This window comes from Neoarius graeffei, chromosome 16 (assembly GCF_027579695.1).
Source record: "Neoarius graeffei isolate fNeoGra1 chromosome 16, fNeoGra1.pri, whole genome shotgun sequence".
In the NCBI taxonomy this organism is placed as follows: Eukaryota; Metazoa; Chordata; class Actinopteri; order Siluriformes; family Ariidae; genus Neoarius; species Neoarius graeffei.
In genome coordinates, this window is record NC_083584.1 from 25736015 (window position 1) to 25762887 (window position 26873).

General features: G+C 41.0%; 1 protein-coding gene across 2 annotated transcripts in view; it reads right to left on the reverse strand.

Moving 5' to 3' along the window:
- Window positions 1-26873, reverse strand: part of nudcd1 (NudC domain containing 1) — a 104419-nt gene that overhangs the window by 34580 nt on the left and 42966 nt on the right. For both annotated transcript variants that reach the window (XM_060942685.1, XM_060942684.1), the window contains exons 6-8: window positions 9103-9310; window positions 3061-3205; window positions 886-1011 (exon numbers count right to left, since the gene is read on the reverse strand). In XM_060942685.1, coding sequence (XP_060798668.1) covers window positions 886-1011; window positions 3061-3205; window positions 9103-9310 — 479 coding nt within the window. The remainder of the gene's footprint in view (window positions 1-885; window positions 1012-3060; window positions 3206-9102; window positions 9311-26873) is intronic.

Consider the following 26873-nt stretch of genomic DNA (forward strand, 5'->3'; position numbering starts at 1 on the left):
CGCCTCTGAAAAAACTTGGCATTTGGATTTCCCGGCAAACACTGATTTTCGTGACATCACGTGCGGGACGCCTCCCTCTGAATCCTACGTCAGCGCTGGTTTGTTTATGAGAAAACGACCTGGTGGTTTTCTGCAAATTTCTTCAACGTTATCACTTAATTATTAAAATGGTTAACAGATGTATCGTAGGAGGGTGTAGCAACACCAATCTTGATGGGATTAGTACTCATCGTTTTCCAAAAGACAATGAGAGAAATGGGAGCGCTTGGTCTACACAGGCTGTGCACTGAAACTGCTGGCGCTTCCGCAGGTAAAGTCATGAAACTGGCTCCAGACTCCCTTGGGATTTTTCCAGATGCGTTTTGTTATTTTATTTTTTTCTGCTGTAGACAGATGGCCTTGTGCAAAATTACCCTTCTGGATGAGTGTGTAAAGGGACATATATAAAAAAAAAAAAACGAAATTGGTCCAGAATATGCACTTTAAGAGATGCGCCGGGTTAACATTATAATGACGTCTCTAACTTCAGGCTCAAGAACTGCCTGTGTGTTGCACTTATCTGAACAAAAGAAACATATTCTGTGATTCTGTGGATTGTCATCCATAGAAAAAACAATCAATACAACCAATGAAGTCTAACCTTGAGACTATTAGCCCTACCATTATCTAAGATTTCCAAGTACAAAGGTCCCTCTTGAGACTGTCTTTCTTTCAGTCTTATGTTTAGCAGCCAGGACAAGAGGGAATGCTTACACAACCTGTGATACGAGAGAGAAAGTTGTTGCTCTGTTAAAGTATTCTTACTGTAGTTTTCACCAAGTTTATATCGAGTGCCTTGGATGAACCACAAAGCTCAGTTTATTGACTGATTGTGTGCTGACATACCACATGGGTGGGCTTCAAGGTGGCACCATCAAACCGCATTAGTGTCGAACTATCATCTGGAAAGCCATCGCAGTCCTCCAGTTCCTGAGCATTACACGGAGGCTTATCTTTCTCCGGGTTAGCATTCTGAAAAGGCAGTATGGAACAGAAGAGGAAGAAGAAAGGCATGTAAATATACTGAAGTAATGTTTTATTTATTCTATTTATAATGTTTATACAGGAGGCTCTCATCACCGTGGTGTTTTTCAGAGAGGTCCTGCATGTATATAATCATAACTATCTAATAAAGATATAATATGAATATAAAAATAATACAAATAAGAGTGATTTGAGAGCACGACATCCCCCGCTGGCAACTATGCCATAACTCTGGTAAAACGCAACTGAATTGAACAAAATTGCAATATGCGTATTACCGACATATAACAAAGAATCCTGCCACGTTTCGTGAAATTCCTCCAAAAATTGTGAGAGGAGTTGATTTCAGAAGGTGAGTACCCTCCCTGGGACGGATGGACGGACATCGCCACGACATAATCCCCCTTCGGGCCTTTCGGCCAGTGGGGGATCAAATCGGTGAAATTGAGTCCCCTCTGAAATATGGTCATTGTGATACATGTTTATTTCTGAAATATCTCACAAAATATCAGGCTATTCTGTGGCTGGGAAGTCATTTAATTTGAGGGGATTCCCGAGCAAATAATGTGCATGAAATCGCTCGCTTCGCGCAGTCAAGCAGACAGAGGAAGTTCGTGTGCACAGGTTTACCTTTGACCGTGCACCGACAGTTACATCATTCTGTCGCTAAACGAACAGCTGATCACACCGAGGTGCTCGCTGACGGCCGATATTTATTAGTTTGGTCCTGCGTTTCCTTTCCTTCGCAACATAACGTCTTTTATTTTTTTCGCGGCCCGGTTTCCATCAAATCTTGCGCTCTGATTGGCTGGCAAGTTACAGACCCCGGTTATGGACCTCTGGCCACTCGTTCGTTCACAACAACAAACATAGTAGCAATTTTTGTCAACACTTTTTTTTTTTAAATAAGATTTATTTATAAGATTTTTATCAAAAAACTTATACATTTTTGCCAGCATTTCTCAGGAGAATAGCATTAATTTTACATCATGGATAGTGATAACGACAGTCTTTACAGCAAAAGCGAGTTTTACTACCCTGAGGAAGAAGAAAGAAAAGAAAACATTTCAGGAGAAAGCTGAAAACCTCTAACTGTCGCCAATGCCGAGCACAAACATGGCTGAATCCTGAATGACTCAATTTTGTATAAATAGGGGACTACATAGGCAGCAAAATGTAGGTTTTTTTCCTGCCATGGAAGTGCACTTGTATACCGAGGAGGAAGCAATTTGCATTACAGCCATGAATGAGGATTCAAAATGGCGGCTCGCCTTGGCTCGGTTTTCCTTTTCGGGCGCTCTCGTTTTCTGTTAGAATTTGGTAAAGAAAAAAATAAATATATTATTTACCAGCTTAAGGTCGGTCCGTATGGTGAAATACCGTGACCTCGGCCTTAAATACTGACCTCGGCCCAGAGGGCCTCTGTCAGTACTTTCAAGACCTCGGTCACGGTATTTCACAATACGGACCTCCCAGCTGGTAAATAACATATTTCTTCTCGCTTTCCGTTACTGTAGTCGGTCTTTCACGTTTCATTCGCACGCTCACATCCTCCATTTTTCTTTCCTGTTTCAAATTTGTATCCCACAATGCCTTGCGCGAACAGGGAAATCCCACCACGTGCTGCATGATGTAGTATCCTGAATTGGGTCATGGTGAAGCAGGAAAAAATAGCAGATAATTTAGGGCCACATGGCCATAAATTCATTAATTGTTCTATTTAAAATTTTTTTTTTTTAAACGAATAAAATTGGAAGTCTGTGATTCAACTTCAGTAGCTTTCGGTCCACTAAACAAAAATAATTGTGTGTCGGGGAAAATTCTTTTTATGACCTACACTTGAAAAATCTGAAAGGCAGTCTAGCTTTAAAGAAGCAAATAATGATGACAAAAAATAAGAACGCATCACATTTGCAATTTTTAAGTGAGAAACCTGAGGTCTAATTATGTTTTAATCTATAACAGGCTGAGCTGGCTTTAATTTAGAACAAATACGAGTTGGAGGTTGAGTAACGAGAGAGAAAGAACATGACGGACCAGTTCTTCAGCAGTGAGGTAAGCAAGTCTCTGATGGAGCTGTGCAGCCTGTTCCTCATCCACGATGTACTGTCCTCTCTTATCACCCAGAACCAGCTCAGACCAGAGCGGCCCCTCGCTGCGCTTTTGCAGATTTAACTCCAGACTACACACACACACACACACACATATAAGCACACACATGCAGTGCAATTTCAACTGTACATTTACCCTTACTCTTCTCGAGACTAAAACACACACACACACAGATCAGAATGAGTTGTGACCATTTACTGAAAATGTCCTCAGTATGTTTTGCTTTATTTCCCCCTCATGTTCTCATTTCTTGGGATAGCTCTCTCTTCACTTTAAGCTTAATTCATATTTTCATAAATTAAGCTTCAAGTTTTGTGTCTAATAATAGATCCCTGAAGGAATATCTTAAAACAAAAAAATTAAAAAAGTAGAGGACACTTGAATATGTTATTTGAAAATTGAAGCTTTCCACTTGTCCCAGTGGCATTTTTAAATGCATGTCTTCCCCCCCAGTTATTATGCTCCAATTCAGCTATCAGGACGAGACTTTACACACAAGACTTCCTGTTTGTCATTTGTTTACAAAGCAAATAAAACTCTTCTATGTCACATTCGCTCATTTTTTAAAGACATAAAAACACAGGACAGATACAAAACCAGTTCTGTAGACAGCCAACCCAGAGACGCTGGAATTCTGAATCATGTTTTTAGGGGATACTTTATAGATATAGTTTGTATACAGTATAATTTTCTTACCACATCGCTCCTGAATGCTCAATTCTGATTGGTCAGAAAGTGTGTCATTTTTCATTTTCTATAACAGCAGCTTCGATGATAGTTCTGACTGCAAGGTTTATATTAACACACTCGGTTATGTTAATATGATATACAGTACCCGTCAAAAGTTCAGAAAAACCTTATCATTTGAATGTTTTTCTTTATTTTTATTAATTAAACAACACTTCATATCTTAAAGTCATGATGGATGTCATTTCTCTTTACTTAGTTGAGCGGTTCTTGACATATGGATTACTACAGTTGTGGAATAGGGCTATTTAACACATTTTTATTATTTACTATTTACCGTTTGATCTCAAAAGCATTAAAAAGGCAAGAAATTGCACTAATTAACTTTTGACGAGGCACCTGTTAATTGAAAAGCATTCCAGGTGACTACCTCATGAAGCTGGTTAAGATAATGCCAATAGTGTGCAAAGCGTCATCAAGGCAAACGCTGGATACTTTGAAGAACTGAAAATATGAAACATATTTTGTTTTTCTCACACTTTTTTTGTTTACCACATAATTCCATACATGTTCCAGATGTTATTTAATAGTTTTGATGTCTTCAGTATTGTTCTACAATGTAGAAAATCGTCAAAATACCGAAAAACCTATGAATGTGTAGGGGTGTCCAAACTTTTGACTGGTACTGTAGTTGCTGCTAAACAGCTTGCATAGAGACTTGTATAACGGACACTCCATATAAATGAATTTGTAAAAACGTGTCATTTTTGATATGGTGTTGGAAGGAGTCTCCAGTGTCGGAGCTTTGTAGCACTCAGTAAGCTTTCCAACACAGGAAGGTCTTCAAGACTGATGTAACATGACAAGCTCCATTTTTGTCTTACTTACTATAAAAGAGAGGCTCGTGAGGGAATCAATGTTCATTACTGTTATAATATAATTGATAACAGGAACTAATGTGTTTACAAAATTACCCTGACTTCAAAATGTTAGGATGCTGTGTAAACTGTAAATAAAAACAGAATGCAATAATTTGCAAATCATGGAAACTCTATATTTCATTGAAAATAGTACAAAGACAACATATCAGATGTTGAAACTGAGAAATTTTATTGTTTTTTGAAAAATATATGCTCATCTCGAATCTGATGCCAGCAACACGTTTCAAAAAAGTTGGGACAGGGGTAGGTTTACCTCGGTGTTGCATCACCTCTACTTTTAACAACACTCTGTAAACGTTTGGGAACTGAAGAGACCAATTGCTGTAGTTTTGAAAGAGAAATGTTGTCCCATTCTTGCCTGATATACAATTCCAGTTGCTCAACAGTTCAGGGTCTCCTTTGTCATACTTTGTGCTTCATAATGTGCCAAATGTTTTAAATGGGAAACAGGTCTGGACTGCAGGCAGGCCAGTTTAGCACCCAGACTCTTCTACTAAAGAGCCATGCAGTTTTAATATGTGCAGAAAGCAGTTTAGCATTGTCTTGCTGAAAGAAGGAAGGGCTTCCCTGAAAAAGATTTTGTCTAGATGGTGGCATATTGCTCTGAAACGTGTACTGTATTTTCCGGACTATACGTCGCTCCGGAGTTTAAGTCGCATCAGCCAAAAAATGCATTATGAAGACGAAAAAAACATATACGTCGCACCGGACTATAAGTCGCACTTTTTTGAAGGGTTATTCTATCCATAGAATCTGTGATTCTATCTGATAAGCGGCGCGTGGTTACTGCGCGACTGCATTGTTTATTTAATAAACGAACAGCTGAGCAGTGATAACGAGCCCTTTGCCCTGTAAGTAGCCTAGTCTGATTATTTTAAATATCTACTACTATCTTTAATACTATCACTATCGTTATTACTAATAGCCTATATTATTATTATAACTAATATTAGTAGCCTATTACTGATGCATTAATCAGTTTGCTTTTAGAATATTTTTACCAGTAGGGCTTATTATCGCCCCATGGCTCTTTCATCTGTGTTATTAAAGCTGTAGTCATCATCGAGGAGTGTCATTCTTCATTTTTGTCGAATTTTATTTCATCAAATCAGAGGTCAAGTAGGCTATAGGTATATCATCTCCAAAGACAGGTACGGTAGTAAAAACAACCGTCTAGTGAAAAAAAAAACCAACAACCGCATTTAAATCCCCTACTTAAATCCTTAAAATGAGTCATTTAACTCATGTCTTGTGTGATCTGATCTCCAATGGTGAAATAAACCGGTTGTGATGAGTACAGTCTGTTATTTTAGAAGACAAATGTAATATATAATTTAATATATAGACTAATAAAAATTATTTTATAATATAATATCACGACATATTACTGTCTGTAACTGTTTGTCACTAAAGCGTTTTCTAAGATCATAATGTCTGATATTATTATTATTATTATTATTATTATTATTTTACACACACAATAAGCGCATGTGCGTAAAGTTATAGTAAACCATCCCCCGCCTTTTTTTTTTTTTGAGTCGCCGGACCCACCCACCTCCTGCGTTCTGGGACCTCCCACTTCACAAATTAAGCACTGCCTAAAATCACTACATAACTTATTTAAATAACTATAGGCCTATCATTAATAATAAAACACAGGTCAATCAAGTTTATCAAGCTGATGATTTCACTCCAAATCAGCAAATCCATTGAATTCCTCATCCTCGGTGTCGCTTCTGAACAACTCTGCCTCCAGCGGCAGATGAAGCGCCGTTTCCTCTTCTTCTGCGTGGCTGTCGTCAGACTCAGCATCAGCTCCAGTTATTCCGTGGTGAAAAAAAAAAAAAACATATACGTCGCACCGGAGTATAAGTCGCATGGCCAGCCGAACCATGAAAAAAAGTGCGACTTATAGTCCGAAAAATACGGTATATATCATTCAGCATTAAATGATGCCTTCCCAGATATACAAGCTACCCATGTCATGTGCACCAATGGACCCTTGTACCATCACAGATGCTGGCTTTTTAACTGTGCACTGACAACAAGCCAGATGGTCCCTCTCCTCTTTAGCCTGGAGGATGTGGTGTCCATGATTTCTAAAAATAATTTCTAATTTTGATTCGTCAGACCTCAGGACAATTTTCCACTTTGCCTCAGTCCATCGTAAAAGAGCTCAGGCACAGACGATGGTTTTCTGAAGTGTTCCTGAGCCCATACAGTGATTTCCACTACAGACACGTGTCTGCTTCTAATGCAGTGTCGCCTGAGACCCTGAAGATCACAGGCATCCAATGTCAGTTTTCAGCCTTGTCTCTTGCACACAGAGATTTCTCCAGATTCTCTCAATCTTTCAATGATATGTACCATAGATGATCTGATCCCCAAATTCATTGCAATTTTACATTGAGTAACGCTATTCTTAAATTGTTGCACTGTTTTCCCATGCAGTCTTTCATAGAGTGGTGAACTCCTCCCCATCTTTACTTCTGAGAGACTCCGCCTCTCCGGGATGATCTTTTTATACCCAATCATCTTACTGACCTCTTGCCAATTACCGTATTTTCCGGACTATACGTCGCTCCGGAGTTTAAGTCGCATCAGCCAAAAAATGCATTATGAAGACGAAAAAAACATATATACGTCGCACCGGACTATAAGTCGCACTTTTTTGAAGGGTTATTCTATCCATAGAATCTGTGATTCTATCTGATAAGCGGCGCGTGGTTACTGCGCGACTGCATTGTTTAATAAACGAACAGCTGAGCAGTGATAACGAGCCCTTTGCCCTGTAAGTAGCCTAGTCTGATTATTTTAAATATCTACTACTATCTTTAATACTATCACTATCGTTATTACTAATAGCCTATATTATTATTATAACTAATATTAGTAGCCTATTACTGATGCATTAATCAGTTTGCTTTTAGATTATTTTTACCGGTAGGGCTTATTATCGCCCCATGGCTCTTTCATCTGTGTTAAAGCTGTAGTCATCATCGAGGAGTGTCATTCTTCATTTTTGTCGAATTTTATTTCATCAAATCAGAGGTCAAGTAGGCTATAGGTATATCATCTCCAAAGACAGGTACGGTAGTAAAAACAACCGTCTAGTGAAAAAAAAAAAACAACAACCGCTTTTAAATCCCCTACTTAAATCCTTAAAATGAGTCATTTAACTCATGTCTTGTGTGATCTGATCTCCAATGGTGAAATAAACCGGTTGTGATGAGTACAGTCTGTTATTTTAGAAGACAAATGTAATATATAATTTAATATATAGACTAATAAAAATTAATATTTTATAATATATCACGACATATTACTGTCTGTAACTGTCACTAAAGCATTTTCTAAGATCATAATGTCTGATATTATTATTATTATTATTTTACACACACAATAAGCGCATGTGTAAACCATCCCCCGCCTTTTTTTTTTTTTGAGTCGCCGGACCCACCCACCTCCTGTGTTCTGGGACCTCCCACTTCACAAATTAAGCACTGCCTAAAATCACTACATAACTTATTTAAATAACTATAGGCCTATCATTAATAATAAAACACAGGTCAATCAAGTTTATCAAGCTGATGATTTCACTCCAAATCAGCAAATCCATTGAATTCCTCATCCTCGGTGTCGCTTCTGAACAACTCTGCCTCCAGCGGCAGATGAAGCGCCGTTTCCTCTTCTTCTGCGTGGCTGTCGTCAGACTCAGCATCAGCTCCAGTTATTCCGCAGTGAAAAAAAAAACAAAAACCATATATACGTCGCACCGGAGTATAAGTCGCATAGCCAGCCGAACCATGAAAAAAAGTGCGACTTATAGTCTGAAAAATACGGTAATCAAATTAGGGTTTTTTTTAGCATTACACAACTTTTTCAGTCTTTTGTTGCCCCTGTTCCAACTTTCTGAAACTTTTCTGTTGCCGACATAAAATTCAAAATGAGCATATATTCATTGCATTTTCAATGAAATATAGGGTTTCCATGATTTGCTAATCTTCACATTCTGCTTTTATTTGTTTTACAGTGTCCCAACTTTTTTGGAATTGGGGTTGTAATTTTAATGTAATTATAAATGGATAATAAGCACAAGGTGTCATTGTTTAATAAATAAAAAATGTTAATGTTGACAAATTGCTGTGGTCCAAGAGGAATGAAACACCATGATTTTCCTATAAAAGCATGACCCATCCTGTTCTGTTCCTTACCTATAGTACTGGGTAGTGTAAACTGAATTAACATTGCATGGTAGACAGGACAAATTAGTAAAAATGGGCTTAACAGCCAGACTCAACAGCTGCATTTATCAGATCTCCAGCAGAGAATCTCCCACCTCTTGTCATCTTTAATGGTCCAGACACTGGCCTCAGGGTCCACAGGGGCAAAAAGCTGACCCTGCAACAGAGGGGTATAGTCTCTCACACCAACACACACACCGTCTACCGACAGCTTGAAGCAGATGTCATCTTTCGTTGTGCCCTCAGGTAAACGGATGCACACTGTGACGTCTTCTTCCGTCTGCTGCCAAAAGTAGATGGGCTCTACAAGCAAAAAAAAAAAAGGTTATGAAAACCAAGTATCACAGTCTTCACAGAGTCTCATATCATCTCTAGCCGCTTTATCCTTCTACAGGGTCGCAGGCAAGCTGGAGCCTATCCCAGCTGACTACAGGCAAAAGGCGGGGTACACCCTGGACAAGTCGCCAGGTCATCACAGGGCTGACACATAGACACAGACAACCATTCACACCTACGGTCAATTTAGAGTCACCAGTTAACCTAACCTGCATGTCTTTGGACTGTGGGGGAAACCGGAGCACCCGGAGGAAACCCACGCGGACACGGGGAGAACATGCAAACTCCGCATAGAAAGGCCCTCGCCGGCCACGGGGCTCGAACCCAGACCTTCTTGCTGTGAGGCGACAGTGCTAACCACTACACCACCGTGACGCCCGTCTTCACAGAGTGCTCCAGGATAATGAATCAGAAGAAGCAAATTAACAAAAGATTTAATTATGAAGCTTTACCTTGAGGATGCATATTATCCATTGCAGTGCCCTTTTGATATTCCTTTCTTTTAAAAAAAAAAATCATTAAACTAGATAGAACTCATTAAACTAGATAGAACTAGATGGGGATGCCTCTGCCCGGTAGACTACACGCCTTATTAAGTTGTGATTTGGGGATGGACATTTGACCTCACAGTAATCTTGACCTGGTGAAACTACTTGTATTAACCCTGGAGATACTGTGTTCACAAGGTTTTTGGACAGACATTTGACCTCACAGTGACCTTGACCTTAGACCTTTTGATCTCAAAATCTAACCAGTTTATCTTTATCCTCAAATGCACAAATGGTGAAAGTTTGGTGAAATTCCTTTCATCCGCCTTGGAGATAGTGTGTTCACAAGGTTCTCAGACAGACATTTGACCTCACAGTGACCTTGACCTTAGACCTTCCGACCTCAAAATCTAACCAGTTTATCTTTGTCCCCAAATGGTGAAAGTTTGGTGAAATTCCTTTCATTAGCCTTTGAGATATCGTGTTCACAAGGTTTTGGGATGGACGCACGCACGGACGGACGACCCAAAAACATAATGCCTCCTGCACCTTATGGTGGCGGAGGCATAAAAAGAGGGAGGGGAAACAGCCCCCACATCTTTACATGTTGCTCATCCTTCACTCAAGCACATATTTCCTTTTCATTTGCATGGCTCCAAAGTGGCCCAGGCAGATCCATGATCTCACATCTGTTTCATTCATATACAAATTACAAATTCGCATCCGATGCCAAGTTACAACATGCAGTCATTTTGTACCACAACACAAAAATACAAGAGCATCATTCAGCACAACAAAATTACACAGAAATTTCTATGTCTACGAGGATTATTTGAAATGGACCAGGTATTGTAATGAGACATCTTTTAGGCACTGGTCTTTATTTCCTTTCATTTCTGCCAAAAACACAGAAAATGTGTGTAATATTAGAGAAAAAAAGGGAGCAAAAAATAAAGAGCTTCATAATTTCAGACAAAACCATAATACTGAAATTAGAACAAATTTCTCCCCACAGTGAAAGTGAAGATGTGGCTTTCTACAGAAATAACGGGGGCTTCATCATGCTCTTTTTTTGATGAGCTAGTTAAATCGAGGCCTGATCTCTGTTTTGGCTTGAATAAGGTGCTGAAGAAAGAGAAAGGGCGAATGCTCTATTAGGCGTGTGAGTGTAATGTGTGTGTGCGCCCAGAGCAACACGGCGCTTCTCTCCCCGTCTCTTGTTCTCTCTCCATGTGCTGTAAATGAGCATCCCCTCTCCTGTGTGTGCATATGAAAACAAGCACTCTTTTGTTCCTACAGCTTGTTACTCCGACACAAGTTACCTAATGCATCTCGGAGGCGTTCTCAGAGACTCCAAAAGCCTTTTCATACAACTCCAAATAACAAACTCATGCTGTGAAATTTCAATGATCCATTAGCCTCGGCACATTCGAGAAAAGGTTTCCATGGCCAACAGCAGAACACAGAGATTGGTCTTGGATGGGTTTCTATTCAGGTTTGGACTGACCAATGTCATGCAATAAATGTCTGCATGTGCGTCATCACAGCAGTTCCAGTCCTAAATGTATTAAAGATAGCTTTGATAAGCATGCCTCATCAGGGACCCTTTCTTTCATGGTAATGAGTTAGCAAACTTTTTCATGAGTAATGCCTTTCAAAAAAAATTCTCTGAAGTACAACGAAATGAAATTCCATTAAAGGAAAAGAGCGCCCATGGTTAAAATACAGTTATGAAGATAGATTATGATATAAACGAACAATTCGTGCAAATAATTGAAAATAACGAGCTCACACAACCAAGATATCCATCTCCGAAAGTCAGTTTCTATGCAGAATGGACAATTTCATGGATGCCGCCATTGAAAATATTTTAACCAATCAGAACAATCCCCCCGATCGTTTACGGCAATGCTCCGACGTCATTTGGGCGCAAGACACGGAAACTCCGCATAGCAAGTAAGACTTGAAGCTGCCCCTGGCTGGAGACTATTTCATTAAAAGTTTATATGAAAAAAAATTCGAAATTCCCTTTCTCTAACCAAAAAGTGGAGGGGGAAAGATAATACTGATGTCGCTGATAAACAGCGAGGGAAGCATGAACAGCTGATGTAGTACTATGTGACTGAACGGGGGAAGGCAATTTTTCATATTTATATCCCCGGTACAAGTAGTGCTGCCGTGACAGCCTCATTCTGCGGACTGTAACCTTGCTAGACTACCTATAAACAGGTCTGCATACAATCTGACTTACCTAAATCTGTTGAGGCAAGTGCGCGAGTTTTTCCACGTTCCTGACAGCATACGCACTCATTAGCATGTTTAGCGTGCTCGAGTCATTCATAAAAAACGTCCTCATCAAGACGTCACCAGGCTAGCCTACCGTAATTACCGTGGTAGACAGTCCAACCCCCATGGCAACGCAGAAAGAGGGTAAACAAACACTGCTTTACTATACAGGATTCATGTGAACATTACAGGAAGATGCAACAATTCCCAAAGGACAAAAACAGGGATGTGATTTGGGGCTGGTGAAATTATCTGAAAATCTTAGGCGGGGGTCTGGGGGCCGCAGGCCCCCAGCTGGTCCAGGGCAGCGCCCTGGTGGGGGGACAAGGGGGGAAGCCCCCCGAAGCTCCTGGGTTTTGGGGTTTTCTGACTTAAAAATTGTACTAAAATGGCAAGCAAACACACAAGAAAAAACTTGTCATGATTAACAAATTCAAGCCAATTTAATGGTCAACATGCAACTCTGACACACACACACACACACACACACACACACACACACACACTCTCTCACACACACACTCACTCACTCACACCCCCCCAAAGAACCAGCGCGAGCAGGGCCCGCTAGCTCCGCGCCTTGGGACGTAATTCGCCCCGAGGCGAGCCGCGGCGCTCCGCTTAGGTTTCGTTTCTATCCCGGGCTCAAGCCCGACTTTGGACGCTCGTAGTTCGGGCAGGGGAGGTCCCAGTATCCCATACATATCAACCTTTGGTCACTCAAACCTGTATAACCAACCTCCAAAATCCGTATTTCCCTTATAAAATCCGTATAAGATGCAAATTTAAATAATTTGCCTAAAATTTGAATGATAATTAAAGATATATCCAAGTTACTTTTTATTCAATATTAATAACAATAAACCTTCAGAATGAATACAAAGCTCCAATGTTTGACAAAAACACAAAGTGTCACTCTAATGTTCTGAATTGTACCCCATGACAGCTTTTTTAGCACTCTGCACCAATACCTCACGAGGCTGCATGTCACAGCAAGTGTCTGTGTTGATCTTGCCGGAGTGCCCATTCAGAATCTTTTCAGTCACTAGTGAAAGTCGCTCAGGTGGAAATGTTACTTCCGGGTTGGCGGGATTCTCGCAATGCGGTGTGCGCATGATCAGAAGTGGAACGAAGTCTCGCTACCACAAGATAACGCGCGATTTCATAAGACTCTTTACTGGCTGTCTGTAGTGTACAGTACGTTTGTAAATGTTATGCGCTATTTTATCATCATGGGAATTGATTATAGCTCTAAATAAATATTGAAGTTTTTTTTTTTTTTAAATCCGTATAACTTTATTCATACGCCCGTATACTATGTTTATTGAATGAAAACCGTATAAAATACGGACATTCCGTATAGGTTGACATGTATGAGTTTGGGGATAGTATCCCCAAACTTGACAGCCAGAGACCTCTGCCCTCTCCCCAAAGAACGAAATCACTGAACAAATGTCTCAGTCTTATGTCCAACGTCTGCAGCAACCTCTTTCTCCAACCATTCCCAGCGGAACTTGTTTTTCACTATTCTGTCGATTTCTTTAACTCGATTTGCATCTTTATGCCTCGATCACGGAGGCTGCCATCTTTCAACTCTTTGTTTGAAGCGAGCTTACGTACAGCTAACAAGCGCATTCATTGGTTGTTACAGAGCGATGGGCCAATCACGTACCTCGTTTCATCTCAATGACGTAATTGTGTAAAAGACGTAATTACGTCAATGAGATGAAACGAGGTAGGTGATTGGCCCATCGCTCTGTAACAACCAATGAACGCGCTCGCTTCAAACAAAGAGTTGAAAGATGGCAGCCTCCGTGATCGAGGCATGAAGATGCAAATCCGAGGCTGCCATCTTTCAAACAAAGTCGGAACGAATAGGATACGAATGTGGATTTGAGGGAAAAATCGGAAACGTTTTTTTTTTCAACTTTTGAGGTGAAAAAAGCGGAATTCCGCGAATTCGCGGAAAAATCACATCCCTGCAAAAAGGTAAGAAGGTAATGAATAAATGCCATTTGCCGCACAGGGACAGACCTCTCACGGGCTGACTGGAATGGTCCTTTGAGTGCAAAAACAGCACATTCGCAGCTCGTGTGCTCGGAACATCTCATCTCATTATCTCTAGCCGCTTTATCCTGTCCTACAGGGTCGCAGGCAAGCTGGAGCCTATCCCAGCTGACTACGGGTGAAAGGCGGGGTACACCCTGGACAAGTCGCCAGGTCATCACAGGGCTGACACATAGACACAGACAACCATTCACACTCACATTCACACCTACGGTCAATTTAGAGTCACCAGTTAACCTAACCTGCATGTCTTTGGACTGTGGGGGAAACCGGAGCACCCGGAGGAAACCCACGCGGACACGGGGAGAACATGCAAACTCCGCATAGAAGCCCACGGGGCTCGAACCCAGACCTTCTTGCTATGAGGCGACAGCGCTAACCACTACACCACCATGCCGCCCATGCTCGGAACATTTTGAAGAAAATTGTTTCACTCAAACAACTTGGATGCACCGGGCATTAGGAATACCATGCAAGCCAGCGCTGAATCCAGATGCGGTTCCCACAATCTTCAGCCAAAAAGTGGACAAGACAAACGAGACAACACGATCAGTAGTCCACAAAAGAGAAGTTCAAAGGGTAAGAAAACACTTTATGGCTTCCCTAACTTTTTATTAAGCGTGATACGTTATTTTAAGTTCCTTTGGGCATAAACATAATTGCTGATGGAACTAAACAGCTTGATGTCTGTTGTATGATGGGTGTCTTGCTTTGATGTGTGTCGTCAAAAAAGCCTTGGTAATGACAAACAACCATAAATATTGTTCACTTGTGTGTAACCAATTGACACGATAATGCTTGTTTGTCATGATCATCACCGCTATTCATGTCAATGTCCGAAATACTCGAGGAAATCAGTGAAGAAATGTCGCTGGTGCTCTGGTCCATTTTATCGAATCTGGCCGTGCACTATAAGTGACGTCACACTTTACGGAAACCATTCAGAAAGCAGCTTGGGTGTTTCAGGCAATATTTCCACCTTTTTCCATACAAGTGTGATGTAGCGCATAATTTCAGCCTTGTTTTACAGGTAAAGAGTTCGGGTTTGTCCAAAAGTCAGGGTTGCATCCCATTAATACACTATTTCAGATGTATAGTGAAAAAAAAAAAAAATCAATCGACATTGTCACCTCGTAGTAGACCTTTCGCTTTGCCCCTTCAGTACTGAAGAGCGACACTCAGCCTTGCACCCAAATGGCGTCATGCATCACCCTTCCAACAGGCAACATGGCAGCCTCCTGGTGGCATTAGAGCAGCGATACAAAAACGCTCACAACTTTCTCATAAATGGTCAAACATGCCTGAAACTTTTCTTACAGGCTGTCAATATTACAAGCTACCAACCCATTTATGCATTTATGTTACATTTTCCATTCCTTTAAGAGAATAAAAACTCCCAGAGACATAATTCAACAAACCCTTTTCCCTTTAAAGAAAGTCCTGCCCATTATTCTTGCAAAACTCTATCAATACATCTTTAGATTAGATTAAATTAGAATGGATTCAACTTGGTGCTTGGAAAAAGTACAAGTACTAAAACAAATAAATGTAGCTTGGCATCTAACCAATAGTAGCAAAGTACAATGGTAAGAAATACATCACTGATGTGTCTACTGAACTATATGATAAAACCAACTCTAGCTGGCCCAGCCAATGACATCCAGGAAAAGGCTGGATGGTAAACATACTGTACATTGTATGGTGATGACTAGAAAAACAATCGACAACCCAGACATGACCCCAAGGGTTAGCACCCTGACTTGGAGCATGAGGGCATCCCAAAAGTAGCTATGGAAAGGAAGGGGAAGGTTAAGTACCACTTGAGACCTTTGAGATGTCCATGGTTTGAGGAAGCCATGGCCTAATGGTTAGAGAAACAGCTTTGGGACCAAAAGGTTGCTGGTTCGATTCCATGGACCAGCAGGACTGGCTAAAGTGCCCTTGAGCAAGGCACCTGACTCCCAACTGCTCCAGCAAGAGTGGTGGCGTACCTTGTGTCTGATTAGCCAAAGAAAACTGATGATGCGATTCTCAGTTCGGGCAGGGAACCCAGCCATAAAAAAGATGTTCAGATTCCATCAATCACAGAGCAGTCTGATTGTCTCTTGGAGTTTTTAACTGCAACTTGAGGGCAAGAGGACTAAAAAAGGTGACCAGCAATAAATTCGAGGGATAGGCAGACAAATCTGGGCTTCCAGGCAAATTTAAGGTGTGGACCTACCAGCATGGAATGACTACTCTGGCTAATGGTGGTGACCAGTATTCAGAGTTTGGAAAAGAGCATCAGCCACTTCCTTCAAATATGGCTTGCCACGAAATCTGAGCAGCATTGCCCTTTATGGCCACAAAAATAAAGTGCAATTCCCTTTCAGGAGCCGAAGGAGTTCATGGCAACCAGAACATGGAAATTGTTGCTCTACAGGGACTCTACCAACTGCAAAGTCTCCATGGTTCTGGTGGGCTCCTGCATTGCTAGGTTTCAGTCACGTGACTTTTCTTAGCGGTTTTACCAGAAGTGAAAGAGCTGGTGGTCTAAACGGTTGCCATAGTGCAAACAACTAGCGATAACTTAGAGTATGCTCATAATCTAGAAGCCACGGCTCGCTTTAGAAGATCGCTATGTGCAATGGAATCGACCCCTACAGTCTGGGAAAGAAGGATTTGCCACACAATCTCAAAAACTACCCTTCAGTCGAGTTCCCCGACATCTTGAACTATCTGGTATTGCAGACATCCTTCTACACCGCAAAACAGATGAAAGCGTGGAAGAGTATGGAGGCTTACAACTTTTTTGTATTTGGCTGGGTAAAGGACCTCGGTATCAAGTTGCTGCCGAATGAATCCTGTATTGTTTTTGCCTGTGTAAGTATGTTTTTTTAAGCTTTTTGTTCAAATCTTTACAACGAAGCGCTGCAAGTTGAAGTGTAAACAAACAATTCGCTTGATTCTCACTTGTGTTGGCTCTTATCTCTCAGGTAAATCATTCACAAAGATCATCAGAAACCCCTTTAAAGACCTGGATCTTAATTAAACAAGACGGAGAAGTGATCACGGCGCACTGTAACTGTATGGCTGGGTAAGAATTTTGTCGTGACCTTCATGCATATGGACTTTGTGAGGAGTGAGGAGTAAACAAAGAAACACCTGGGGACTTTAGCACTTCGTGACTAAAAAAAGTACCATAAAATAACGACACATAGCAAGAAAAGTACTTGGAAACCACTAAGGACATAGCTGAGAGCGATATACAAACCTTTCACCAAGTGATCACTGCAAACTCGAGCATGCTGCGACTCGGCTCCCTTCGATTTCAGTGAGAGGTTCAAAAGCCACCTTTCTCAACGTCTTTTTGTGAAATGCTGTGTTCGTTCACCCTTTATTAGTTCATGGGGAACCCTGAAGAAACTTTTATCAGTTTCACAGTTTGATCGATTCAAACAACCTAAAACAACACAAGCGTAAGGCATTTTTCATGCGAACAATGCACCTTCTTCGTACAAACGCTTTGTCAATTGAGCTTTGGTAGACCACCAGCTAAAGTTTTGAATAAGTAATGAGGCGCGTGTGACGGCACGTGAAACCCAGCAATAAACTCCACAGATGGGATGTAACATGCAGGCAAAGTCAACTGAGTGGGATATAAATTTTTGAAAAGGGATTTTTGGATGACGTTACCGAGATCAACTGTGTGCAGTCTGGATTTAAAGGCGTCTACGTTGGGGGCCTCTCTAACATTTGCTGGGAGGCAATTCCATTGTGCAAATGTCTTTGGGAATAGTGAAGATTTTGTAAAAATCCTTATTAGCTGATGTTTTGCCAAATGACGAGCATACCTTTTCCGGAGTTGCCCAGGGTGGATGACATTCAATGCTTATTTATGCAAATTTTATTACTGTATTTTTTGTAATTTGTAACTGTAATTAACACTGATTTCTCCTTCTTTGTGATGTATAAATGAGAGTTAAGATCAGCTTTATATTGCACAAATAAAGCCATTTGTTGAAACTTTGAAGGAGAGTGTACCGATTTAACTTTTTTGCCTAATTAGCAAGAATTAAATACTAATTTGCATAATTGTTTTTAATAATTGTTCAAATTTTGTATTCAGTATACAGCCATCTATGTGCCTGCCAATTTCCATGTAAATATCTTGAAAAATATATATTAAAAAAAAAAGTTATTTTAAAAAACATTTGATCTCATTCGTTAATGAGGCCCATTTTGGACCATGTGATCCGAATACATAATATTACGCCAGTTTTCTAAAAATTAAGCCGTTCTTTCAAACCTTAATTTGTAATATCTCAAGAACAAATAATTCCAAGGGTGGCACGGTGGTGTAGCGGTTAGCGCTGTCGCCTCACAGCAAGAAGGTCTGGGTTCGAGCCCCGTGGCTGGCGAGGGCCTTTCTGTGCGGAGTTTGCATGTTCTCCCCGTGTCCGCGTGGGTTTCCTCCGGGTGCTCCGGTTTCCCCCACAGTCCAAAGACATGCAGGTTAGGTTAACTGGTGATTCTAAATTGACCGTAGGTGTGAATGTGAGTGTGAATGGTTGTCTGTGTCTATGGCTACATCCACACGACAACGGCAACGAGATTTTATTAAAAAAAATATCGCGTCCACATGGGCAACGGATCAGTAAAATATCAGGTACATATGGCAACGCAACGCTTGCTGAAAATGATGCAATACACATGCCACACCTCTAGGGGCGCTGTAAGACGGTCCCATCAGAGACACCAGAACAATAGAAGTAGTAGACGCATGCGCATTTCCCTTCTTCTACCCGGCATGAAGCACTCACAGGAACAAACACAACAAGAAGATGGCTGAGACTACACGAGGAAATCGTGCCTTCTGTGTGTACAAATTAGTTTTATTAGTGTGCATAGTTTTATACAACTTAATTTTCTTATTGTGTGTGAACATTTTGAAAAGCATTTTTATATCTCATCTCATCTCATTATCTCTAGCCGCTTTATCCTTCTACAGGGTCGCAGGCAAGCCGGAGCCTATCCCAGCTGACTATGGGCGAAAGGCGGGGTACACCCTGGACAAGTCGCCAGGTCATCACAGGGCTGACACATAGACACAGACAACCATTCACACTCTCATTCACACCTACGGTCAATTTAGAGTCACCAGTCAACCTAACCTGCATGTCTTTGGACTGTGGGGGAAACCGGAGCACCCGGAGGAAACCCACGCAGACACGGGGAGAACATGCAAACTCCACACAGAAAGGCCCTCGCCGGACCCGGGGTTCGAACCCAGGACCTTCTTGCTGTGAGGCGACAGCGCTAACCACTACACCACCGTGCCGCCAGCATTTTTATATAATTTATATAACTTTTTATATTGTGTGTGAACATTTTGAAAAGCAGTCTTATGCAATAAAAAAAAGAAATTCAAGAAATGGTTCAGTTACTTGTTTATTTAAAAGAAAAGCTGTATACAAAAGTGAATGCAATGCAGTGGTTCATACAAAACAGCGAGAGTGCTGCTTGTTCTAGTCATGTGGTTGTGACGTCATCGTAAACAAATCCGTTCTACTCATCCAGACGACTTCGCAACGGCACCGTCGCCAGATTTTTCCACTCTGGAACCCGTTCTCAAAAAATATAATTGTGGGGCACCCAAAACGCCGGTGCCGTGTGGACGCCAGGCCGAAACGATAAACAATTTTATCAGATTCACCTGAATCCGTTGCCGTGTGGACAGGGCCTATGCGTCAGCCCTGTGATGACCTGGCGACTTGTCCAGGGTGTACCCCGCCTTTCGCCCATAGTCAGCTGGGATAGGCTCCAGCTTGCCTGCAACCCTAGCCTGGCAAGCCAGACTAAATGTGAATATTTAGTCTGGCCTCGCTCGTAGACATTTCCGAAGGGTGGGGGTGGAACAACCCGCTGTCTTTCAAACTGTCTCTGTGCGTATAGGCCAATGCTCTGACCAATCAGAGCAACAGTGACTGTGACGTAGTCAGAGCAACAGAAAGCAGTGGGGGAGGCCTTGAAATAAATAATTTTTCAAAATGCGTATTAATTAATAAAACAGGTTCTAGATATTAAGAAGTTTGGAGATAATGACCACAAGTTTGGAGTCTGTACCACATACTTAACATACACTTATTTTTTTCAAGTGTTTTCAAGGGTTTGCTTAAACTCTTTTTGAGAGAGTTTTTATTTTTATTTAGTGGTGTTTGGTGAAATAATTTCCCTTAAATTTAAAATAACGGGAAAATAAGAAACAATCAAAAAGTAATGTTTCAAAGCTGTTTATTAATTCTTCGTACTGCACAAACTAGCCCCATCCTTTTGGCTACGAGCGGAGCCAGCTGGTAGATCAGACTTTTGCCATAGCCGGTCGGCAAAACAGCGAAAACGTCCTTCTTGAAAAGGAATGAGCGGAGAGCCTCTTCCTGCTCATGTTTCAACGAAAACTCCAAGTCTAATTCTTCTAAAACTGATTCCAGAGCGGAGTCAAACGTGCGCTGTTCACTAGCCGTAGCCATCTTTCCTGTTGTGCTTTCTCCAGCGTCGCGCAGCCTTGTCATCACTCCTGCAAAAGCCCGCCCAAAGAATCCAAACAAAAACCTTGCGTTGTGATTGGCGGGCACGATTTGATGCCCGGAGTGTGTTTTGTTGATATGGTGCGAGGCTAGACCCACTCGCAGGCAAAAAATATTTTTGGCCGCTAGGCAGGTGGGTCTAGTTTACTAGGCTACTGCAACCCTGTAGAACAGGATAAAGCGGCTAGAGATAATGAGATGAGATGAGACAAATAATTCCAAACAAATATTTTAATTCTGTAAAAAGTGTGTTGTTCTGCATTCAATTCTGAATTCAATGAGAGCAGTTTCAAGCAATTTGGTTTGAATTTTCACCTGATATACCTAATTTTATTAAAGTGCTTCATAAAAGCTTTGAGTGAGAGACAGTTCTGTGGATGGAAATGCCTCGCTGATGAGAGCGGTCAGAGGAAGATGGCCAGATTGGTTCAAGCTGCCATAATTTCACAGAATTCCAAGAATGTCCGAGGAAATGTACCTTTGTCTTTTTGTTTTTTTTTTTAAACACATCAGCAGATCTATATTGAATATAAAGTGATTAACAAAAGAAAACCACATGGTCCTCTCTCTTGCGTTTTTTCCCCCTCACGCTGTCTGTAGTGGTTTGTTTAGAGTCACATCTACAGTATGATTTATTCTCTAGTTTCTATAGAGACCAACTCAAGGACACTGTGCACATCTGTTTCTCCTCAAGCTCAATCTTTGCCTCACAAATTGGTGAGCTAGTTTTCATGGCTGCTCAACTTTTACAAGAAATAGAGTGAAATTTAGCATCAAGTCATCGTTGGTTGTGCCGAAAACAAAATAGGTGCATTGGAAATACAATACAATAGATTGTTAATGCTAATGCAATTTCTCTCTAAACTTGACCATCGATCAAAAACGGGTTGCCTGATGAAAGAGTGGATTCTTAGTGGTTGAGAGACTATTACAAACTGATTTGAGAGCAGCTTTGCATTTTCTCCAGCATTTAATTAAAGGCCTTTGGGGAATGAGTGCCTGAGTAGTGCACGAGGGGTAAATAGTGCGATGTATGACGAACGCCCTGCCACCTATTGCAGGTTTTATCCTGCAAATATTAGATATTATTATCCATACAGGACACTTTTTCGATGGAATAAAAACCTATATTCTATTCCCTTCTAGTGGGTTTCCTTCATTTGGTTTGACAGCATGCAATATTGTTCGCATATCACTTATCCTGCGTGTATTACGTCACACGACCCAATGGAGAATGAGTGTTGAATATGGTTTAGGATATTGCATGGTTGTCAAGACGACATGATGTCATGCATCGAAGCCGTAAAACTTCTGCGCTAGTGAGCGACTGTGACAATTTGTAAACAAACATGGCTGCCAGGTTTGCTTCATTAAATACGATTTTGAGAGAATTTTGAAAGAGAAAGATGTGTTGAACACCCAAAAGGAATGTATAATAATAATAAGAAGAAGAAGAAGAGGAAGGAGGATTGGCTGGCTTTTTTTCCACCACAGTATGTCAGATATATTCCATTCAGCTAGCATGATATTGAACTAGTCTTCAACTCATTCAATATCGTGCTAGCTGAATGGCATATATCTAATATACCACGAAACAAAAAGTCAGCCAATATTATTTCAAAATGCTCAATTAAATGTAAACTAAAACTCTCCTTTCCAGTAATGTATAGGCTAAACTCAAAGTTGTTCTGTATAGATGAGGAAAGAGCTCAAAATATAACTGCCTTCACAAAGTATTGAACCCCAGTGATTAGTTCTCTTTTTTTTGCTGTATTATAAAATCAAATTAAATTATATTAAAATGCAAAATGTTTTCTACTTATTTTGAAGTGACTCACTACAGAAATTAAATTAAATACATTTTCTAGACGCTCTCAGAATCAAATTTTTAAAATAAAAGTCTACAAACTGAAGAACTGATAAGACAGGTACACCCGTGTTAAATTTAAATCTACCCGTGTATGCTTGCTCAATAAATCTCTCTAAATATACAACCCCGATTCCAAAAAAGTTGGGACAAAGTACAAATTGTAAATAAAAACGGAATGCAATAATTTACAAATCTCAAAAACTGATATTGCATTCACAATAGAACATAGACAACATATCAAATGTTGAAAGTGAGACATTTTGAAATTTCATGACAGCAACACATCTCAAAAAAAGTTGGGACAGGGGCAATAAGAGGCTGTAAAAGTTAAAGGTACAAAAAAGGAACAGCTGGAGGACCAAATTGCAACTCATTAGGTCAATTGGCAATAGGTCATTAACATGACTGGGTATAAAAAGAGCATCTTGGAGTGGCAGCGGCTCTCAGAAGTAAAGATGGGAAGAGGATCACCAATCCCCCTAATTCTGCGCCGACAAATAGTGGAGCAATATCAGAAAGGAGTTCGACAGTGTAAAATTGCAAAGAGTTTGAACATATCATCATCTACAGTGCATAATATCATCAAAAGATTCAGAGAATCTGGAAGAATCTCTGTGCGTAAGGGTCAAGGCCAGAAAACCATACTGGGTGCCCGTGATCTTCGGGCCCTTAGACGGCACTGCATCACATACAGGCATGCTTGTGTATTGGAAATCACAAAATGGGCTCAGGAATATTTCCAGAGAACATTATCTGTGAACACAATTCACCGTGCCATCCGCCGTTGCCAGCTAAAACTCTATAGTTCAAAGAAGAAGCCGTATCTAAACATGATCCAGAAGCGCAGACGTCTTCTCTGGGCCAAGGCTCATTTAAAATGGACTGTGGCAAAGTGGAAAACTGTTCTGTGGTCAGACGAATCAAAATTTGAAGTTCTTTATGGAAATCAGGGACGCCGTGTCATTCGGACTAAAGAGGAGAAGGACGACCCAAGTTGTTATCAGCGCTCAGTTCAGAAGCCTGCATCTCTGATGGTATGGGGTTGCATTAGTGCGTGTGGCATGGGCAGCTTACACATCTGGAAAGACACCATCAATGCTGAAAGGTATATCCAGGTTCTAGAGCAACATATGCTCCCATCCAGACGACGTCTCTTTCAGGGAAGACCTTGCATTTGACAACATGACAATGCCAAATTACATACTGCATCAATTACAGCATCATGGCTGCATAGAAGAAGGGTCCGGGTACTGAACTGGCCAGCCTGCAGTCCAGATCTTTCACCCATAGAAAACATTTGGCGCATCATAAAACGGAAGATACGACAAAAAAGACCTAAGACAGTTGAGCAACTAGAATCCTACATTAGACAAGAATGGGTTAACATTCCTATCCCTAAACTTGAGCAACTTGTCTCCTCAGTCCCCAGACGTTTACAGACTGTTGTAAAGAGAAAAGGGGATGTCTCACAGTGGTAAACATGGCCTTGTCCCAACTTTTTTGAGATGTGTTGTTGTCATGAAATTTAAAATCACCTCATTTTTCTCTTTAAATGATACATTTTCTCAGTTTAAACATTTGATATGTCATCTATGTTCTATTCTGAATAAAATATGGAATTTTGAAACTTCCACATCATTGCATTCCATTTTTATTTACAATTTGTACTTTGTCCCAACTTTTTTGGAATCGGGGTTGTATAAATATTATAAAGTGGAAAAAATACACAACACAGACACCACAGATCAGCATAAACCAGGTCTGGGCAAGAAGGGCAGGTGTTACAGAAGTGTCAAAGAATCCAGCTCCAACACTCAAGTGTTTATAGATATCACCCTATGAAATAGGAGAATCAGTGCAGACTTCAACGTCATCAGTTCTTCACAGATATGTTCTTTATAGGAGTGCAGACAGATGGAAGGCACTTTTGAGAAAGGTCATGTGAGAATATCTTAAAGGTCCCATGGCATGAAATTTTCACTTTCTGAGGTTTTTTAACGTTAAAATGAGTTCCTCTGACCTTCTTAAGTCACCCCAGTGGCTAGAAATTTCATAATGTGTAAACCAAACTATGCCCAACATTTGAGAATGGCGCGTCAAAACGGCGCGTTGATAAACTCTTCCCTTTACTACGTCAGCAAGGGAGATGATCCCCACGCCCCCCCCCTGGATTCCCACCCACTGTATGAATTGCCCACCCAGTTGTAGTGAGGAGACCATAGAGGACACATGGCATCACCTAAGCGAGCGAAACATGGAAGTTGCGCTGTACATGGATGTGACAACACAGAAAGGAGTCTGTTTTTACTGCCGATGGGAGAGCCCCTGAAGACACAGTGGCTTAATTTTATTTACTTCAATAATACGCCGTCGAGTCTACCCAAGACGGTGTATGTTTGTCGGAAGCATTTTCCTGATGAATGTTTCCACAACTTGGGACAGTACAGGGCAGGTTTTGCACATCAACTGTCACTGAAGCCTGGGTCCGTACCAAGCATCCCTGCCGCATCAGCCACAAACACCGAACAAGTAAGTGTATAACTGTTAAGTCATTTTGCCGTGTTTTAAAATCGGTGCGTTAGCCTTGCAATGGCTACATTAGCTGTGCAGCTAACCGCTTCCTGCAGTTAGCCAGGTACTCTGCGCTACAAAACCAAAAAGCATGCAGCATGCTCTGTTATAATAGCCAATCAAAACAGTTTTTACAAAGACACCCACAATCTTTTTTTTTTAAGTCACTCGTTCATTTTATTTGTTTGTTCAGTAAAAACCCAAACATTTGTTGAATTTATTTTATTTCCTCGCGTCGCACCTTAATGACGTCAGCGCGCGGTATTTTTCCCTACGCGGTTTGTTCCTTCTCTCTCGCCATAGTAAGACGCCCACATCCGCTTGTTCTGACCCACTGGAGGTAGCGTCACAGTGCTGTTAGCCAATCAGAGGTAACACGTTTACATGTCATGAATATTAATGATAAGGCCCGCCCCCACCCTCTACCCTTCCCTGCCTCCATGCTTTTCATTAGCAAAACGATGCACTGGGAAAAGCGCTGAAATGGGGCTTTCTCCCAGGAGGCTATATCTACGTGCCGAGGGTTCATTTCGAGAAAGGCTGCGGATATAACATCCGGAAACCTCCACGAGCCCGTTTAAAGCATCAACAAACCACCATGCCATGGGACCTTTAAAGCTTTTGGGTTGGATGAGACAAAAGCCATAACATAATATCTGGCGCTAACCAAATATGACATGGTGGTGGTAGCATCATTCTTTCATTGCTTTCATCAGAATGAACTGGAAATCTTGTTGCCATCACAGACAAGACGGATGGAAACAAATATAAGAAAATTGTTGAGCAGAATGTGATCCAGTCAGCCAGACATCTGCATTTAGGATGAAAATATATCTTCTAACAGGTCAATCAGTCAAACCACAGGGCAAAAATGACAAAGGAATAACCAGAAGAAAGAAGGTTTGTATTTTGGAATGGACAAGTCAAAGCCCAGATTTGCATCCAAATGAAAATCTGTAGCATGACCAAAGTTTTCCATCAAATTAGGGAGAGTTGGGGAAAATTAACATTGAATAAAATGGCAAAATTTAAATCTGCAAAACTCAAAGGCACATCCAAGACAACACGAATTTGTAATTGCTGCAACAGGACAATTTACACTTGGGGGTAACTGGGCAATTCTTCAGCAGAGACGCCAAAATTATTAAATTATTAAGACTGCCTTAAAGGTAGACTGCCTTTCAGATTTTTCAGGTTTAGGTCATAAAAAGAATTTTCCCCGACACCCAATTATTTTTGTTTAGTAGATTGAAAGCTCCTGAATTTGAATCACAGACTTCCAATTTTATTAGGTCTTTTTTATTTTTTTTTTTAAAATAGAACAATTAATAAATTTAGGGCCATGTGGCCCTAAATTCTCCGCTTTTTTTTCCCTGCTTCACCATGACCCAATTCAAGATACTACATCATGCATCACTTGGTGGGTTTTCCCCATTCATGCAAGGCATTGTGGGATACAAATTTGAAACAGGAGAGGAAAAGGAATGATGGGTGCCTAAGAGCAGGCCACAGAAAACCTGGGCGGAGGTCATCCGGAGTGACCTCCGTGAATACAAGCTGGAGGCTTCTGACACATTGGATAGACGGGGATGGAAAAGAAACACTAAAATTGCCATGCAACATTGTACCTGCCTCCTGGTGGAGAAACCGACGTAAAATCGGATAGTAGTAGAAGTGTATAT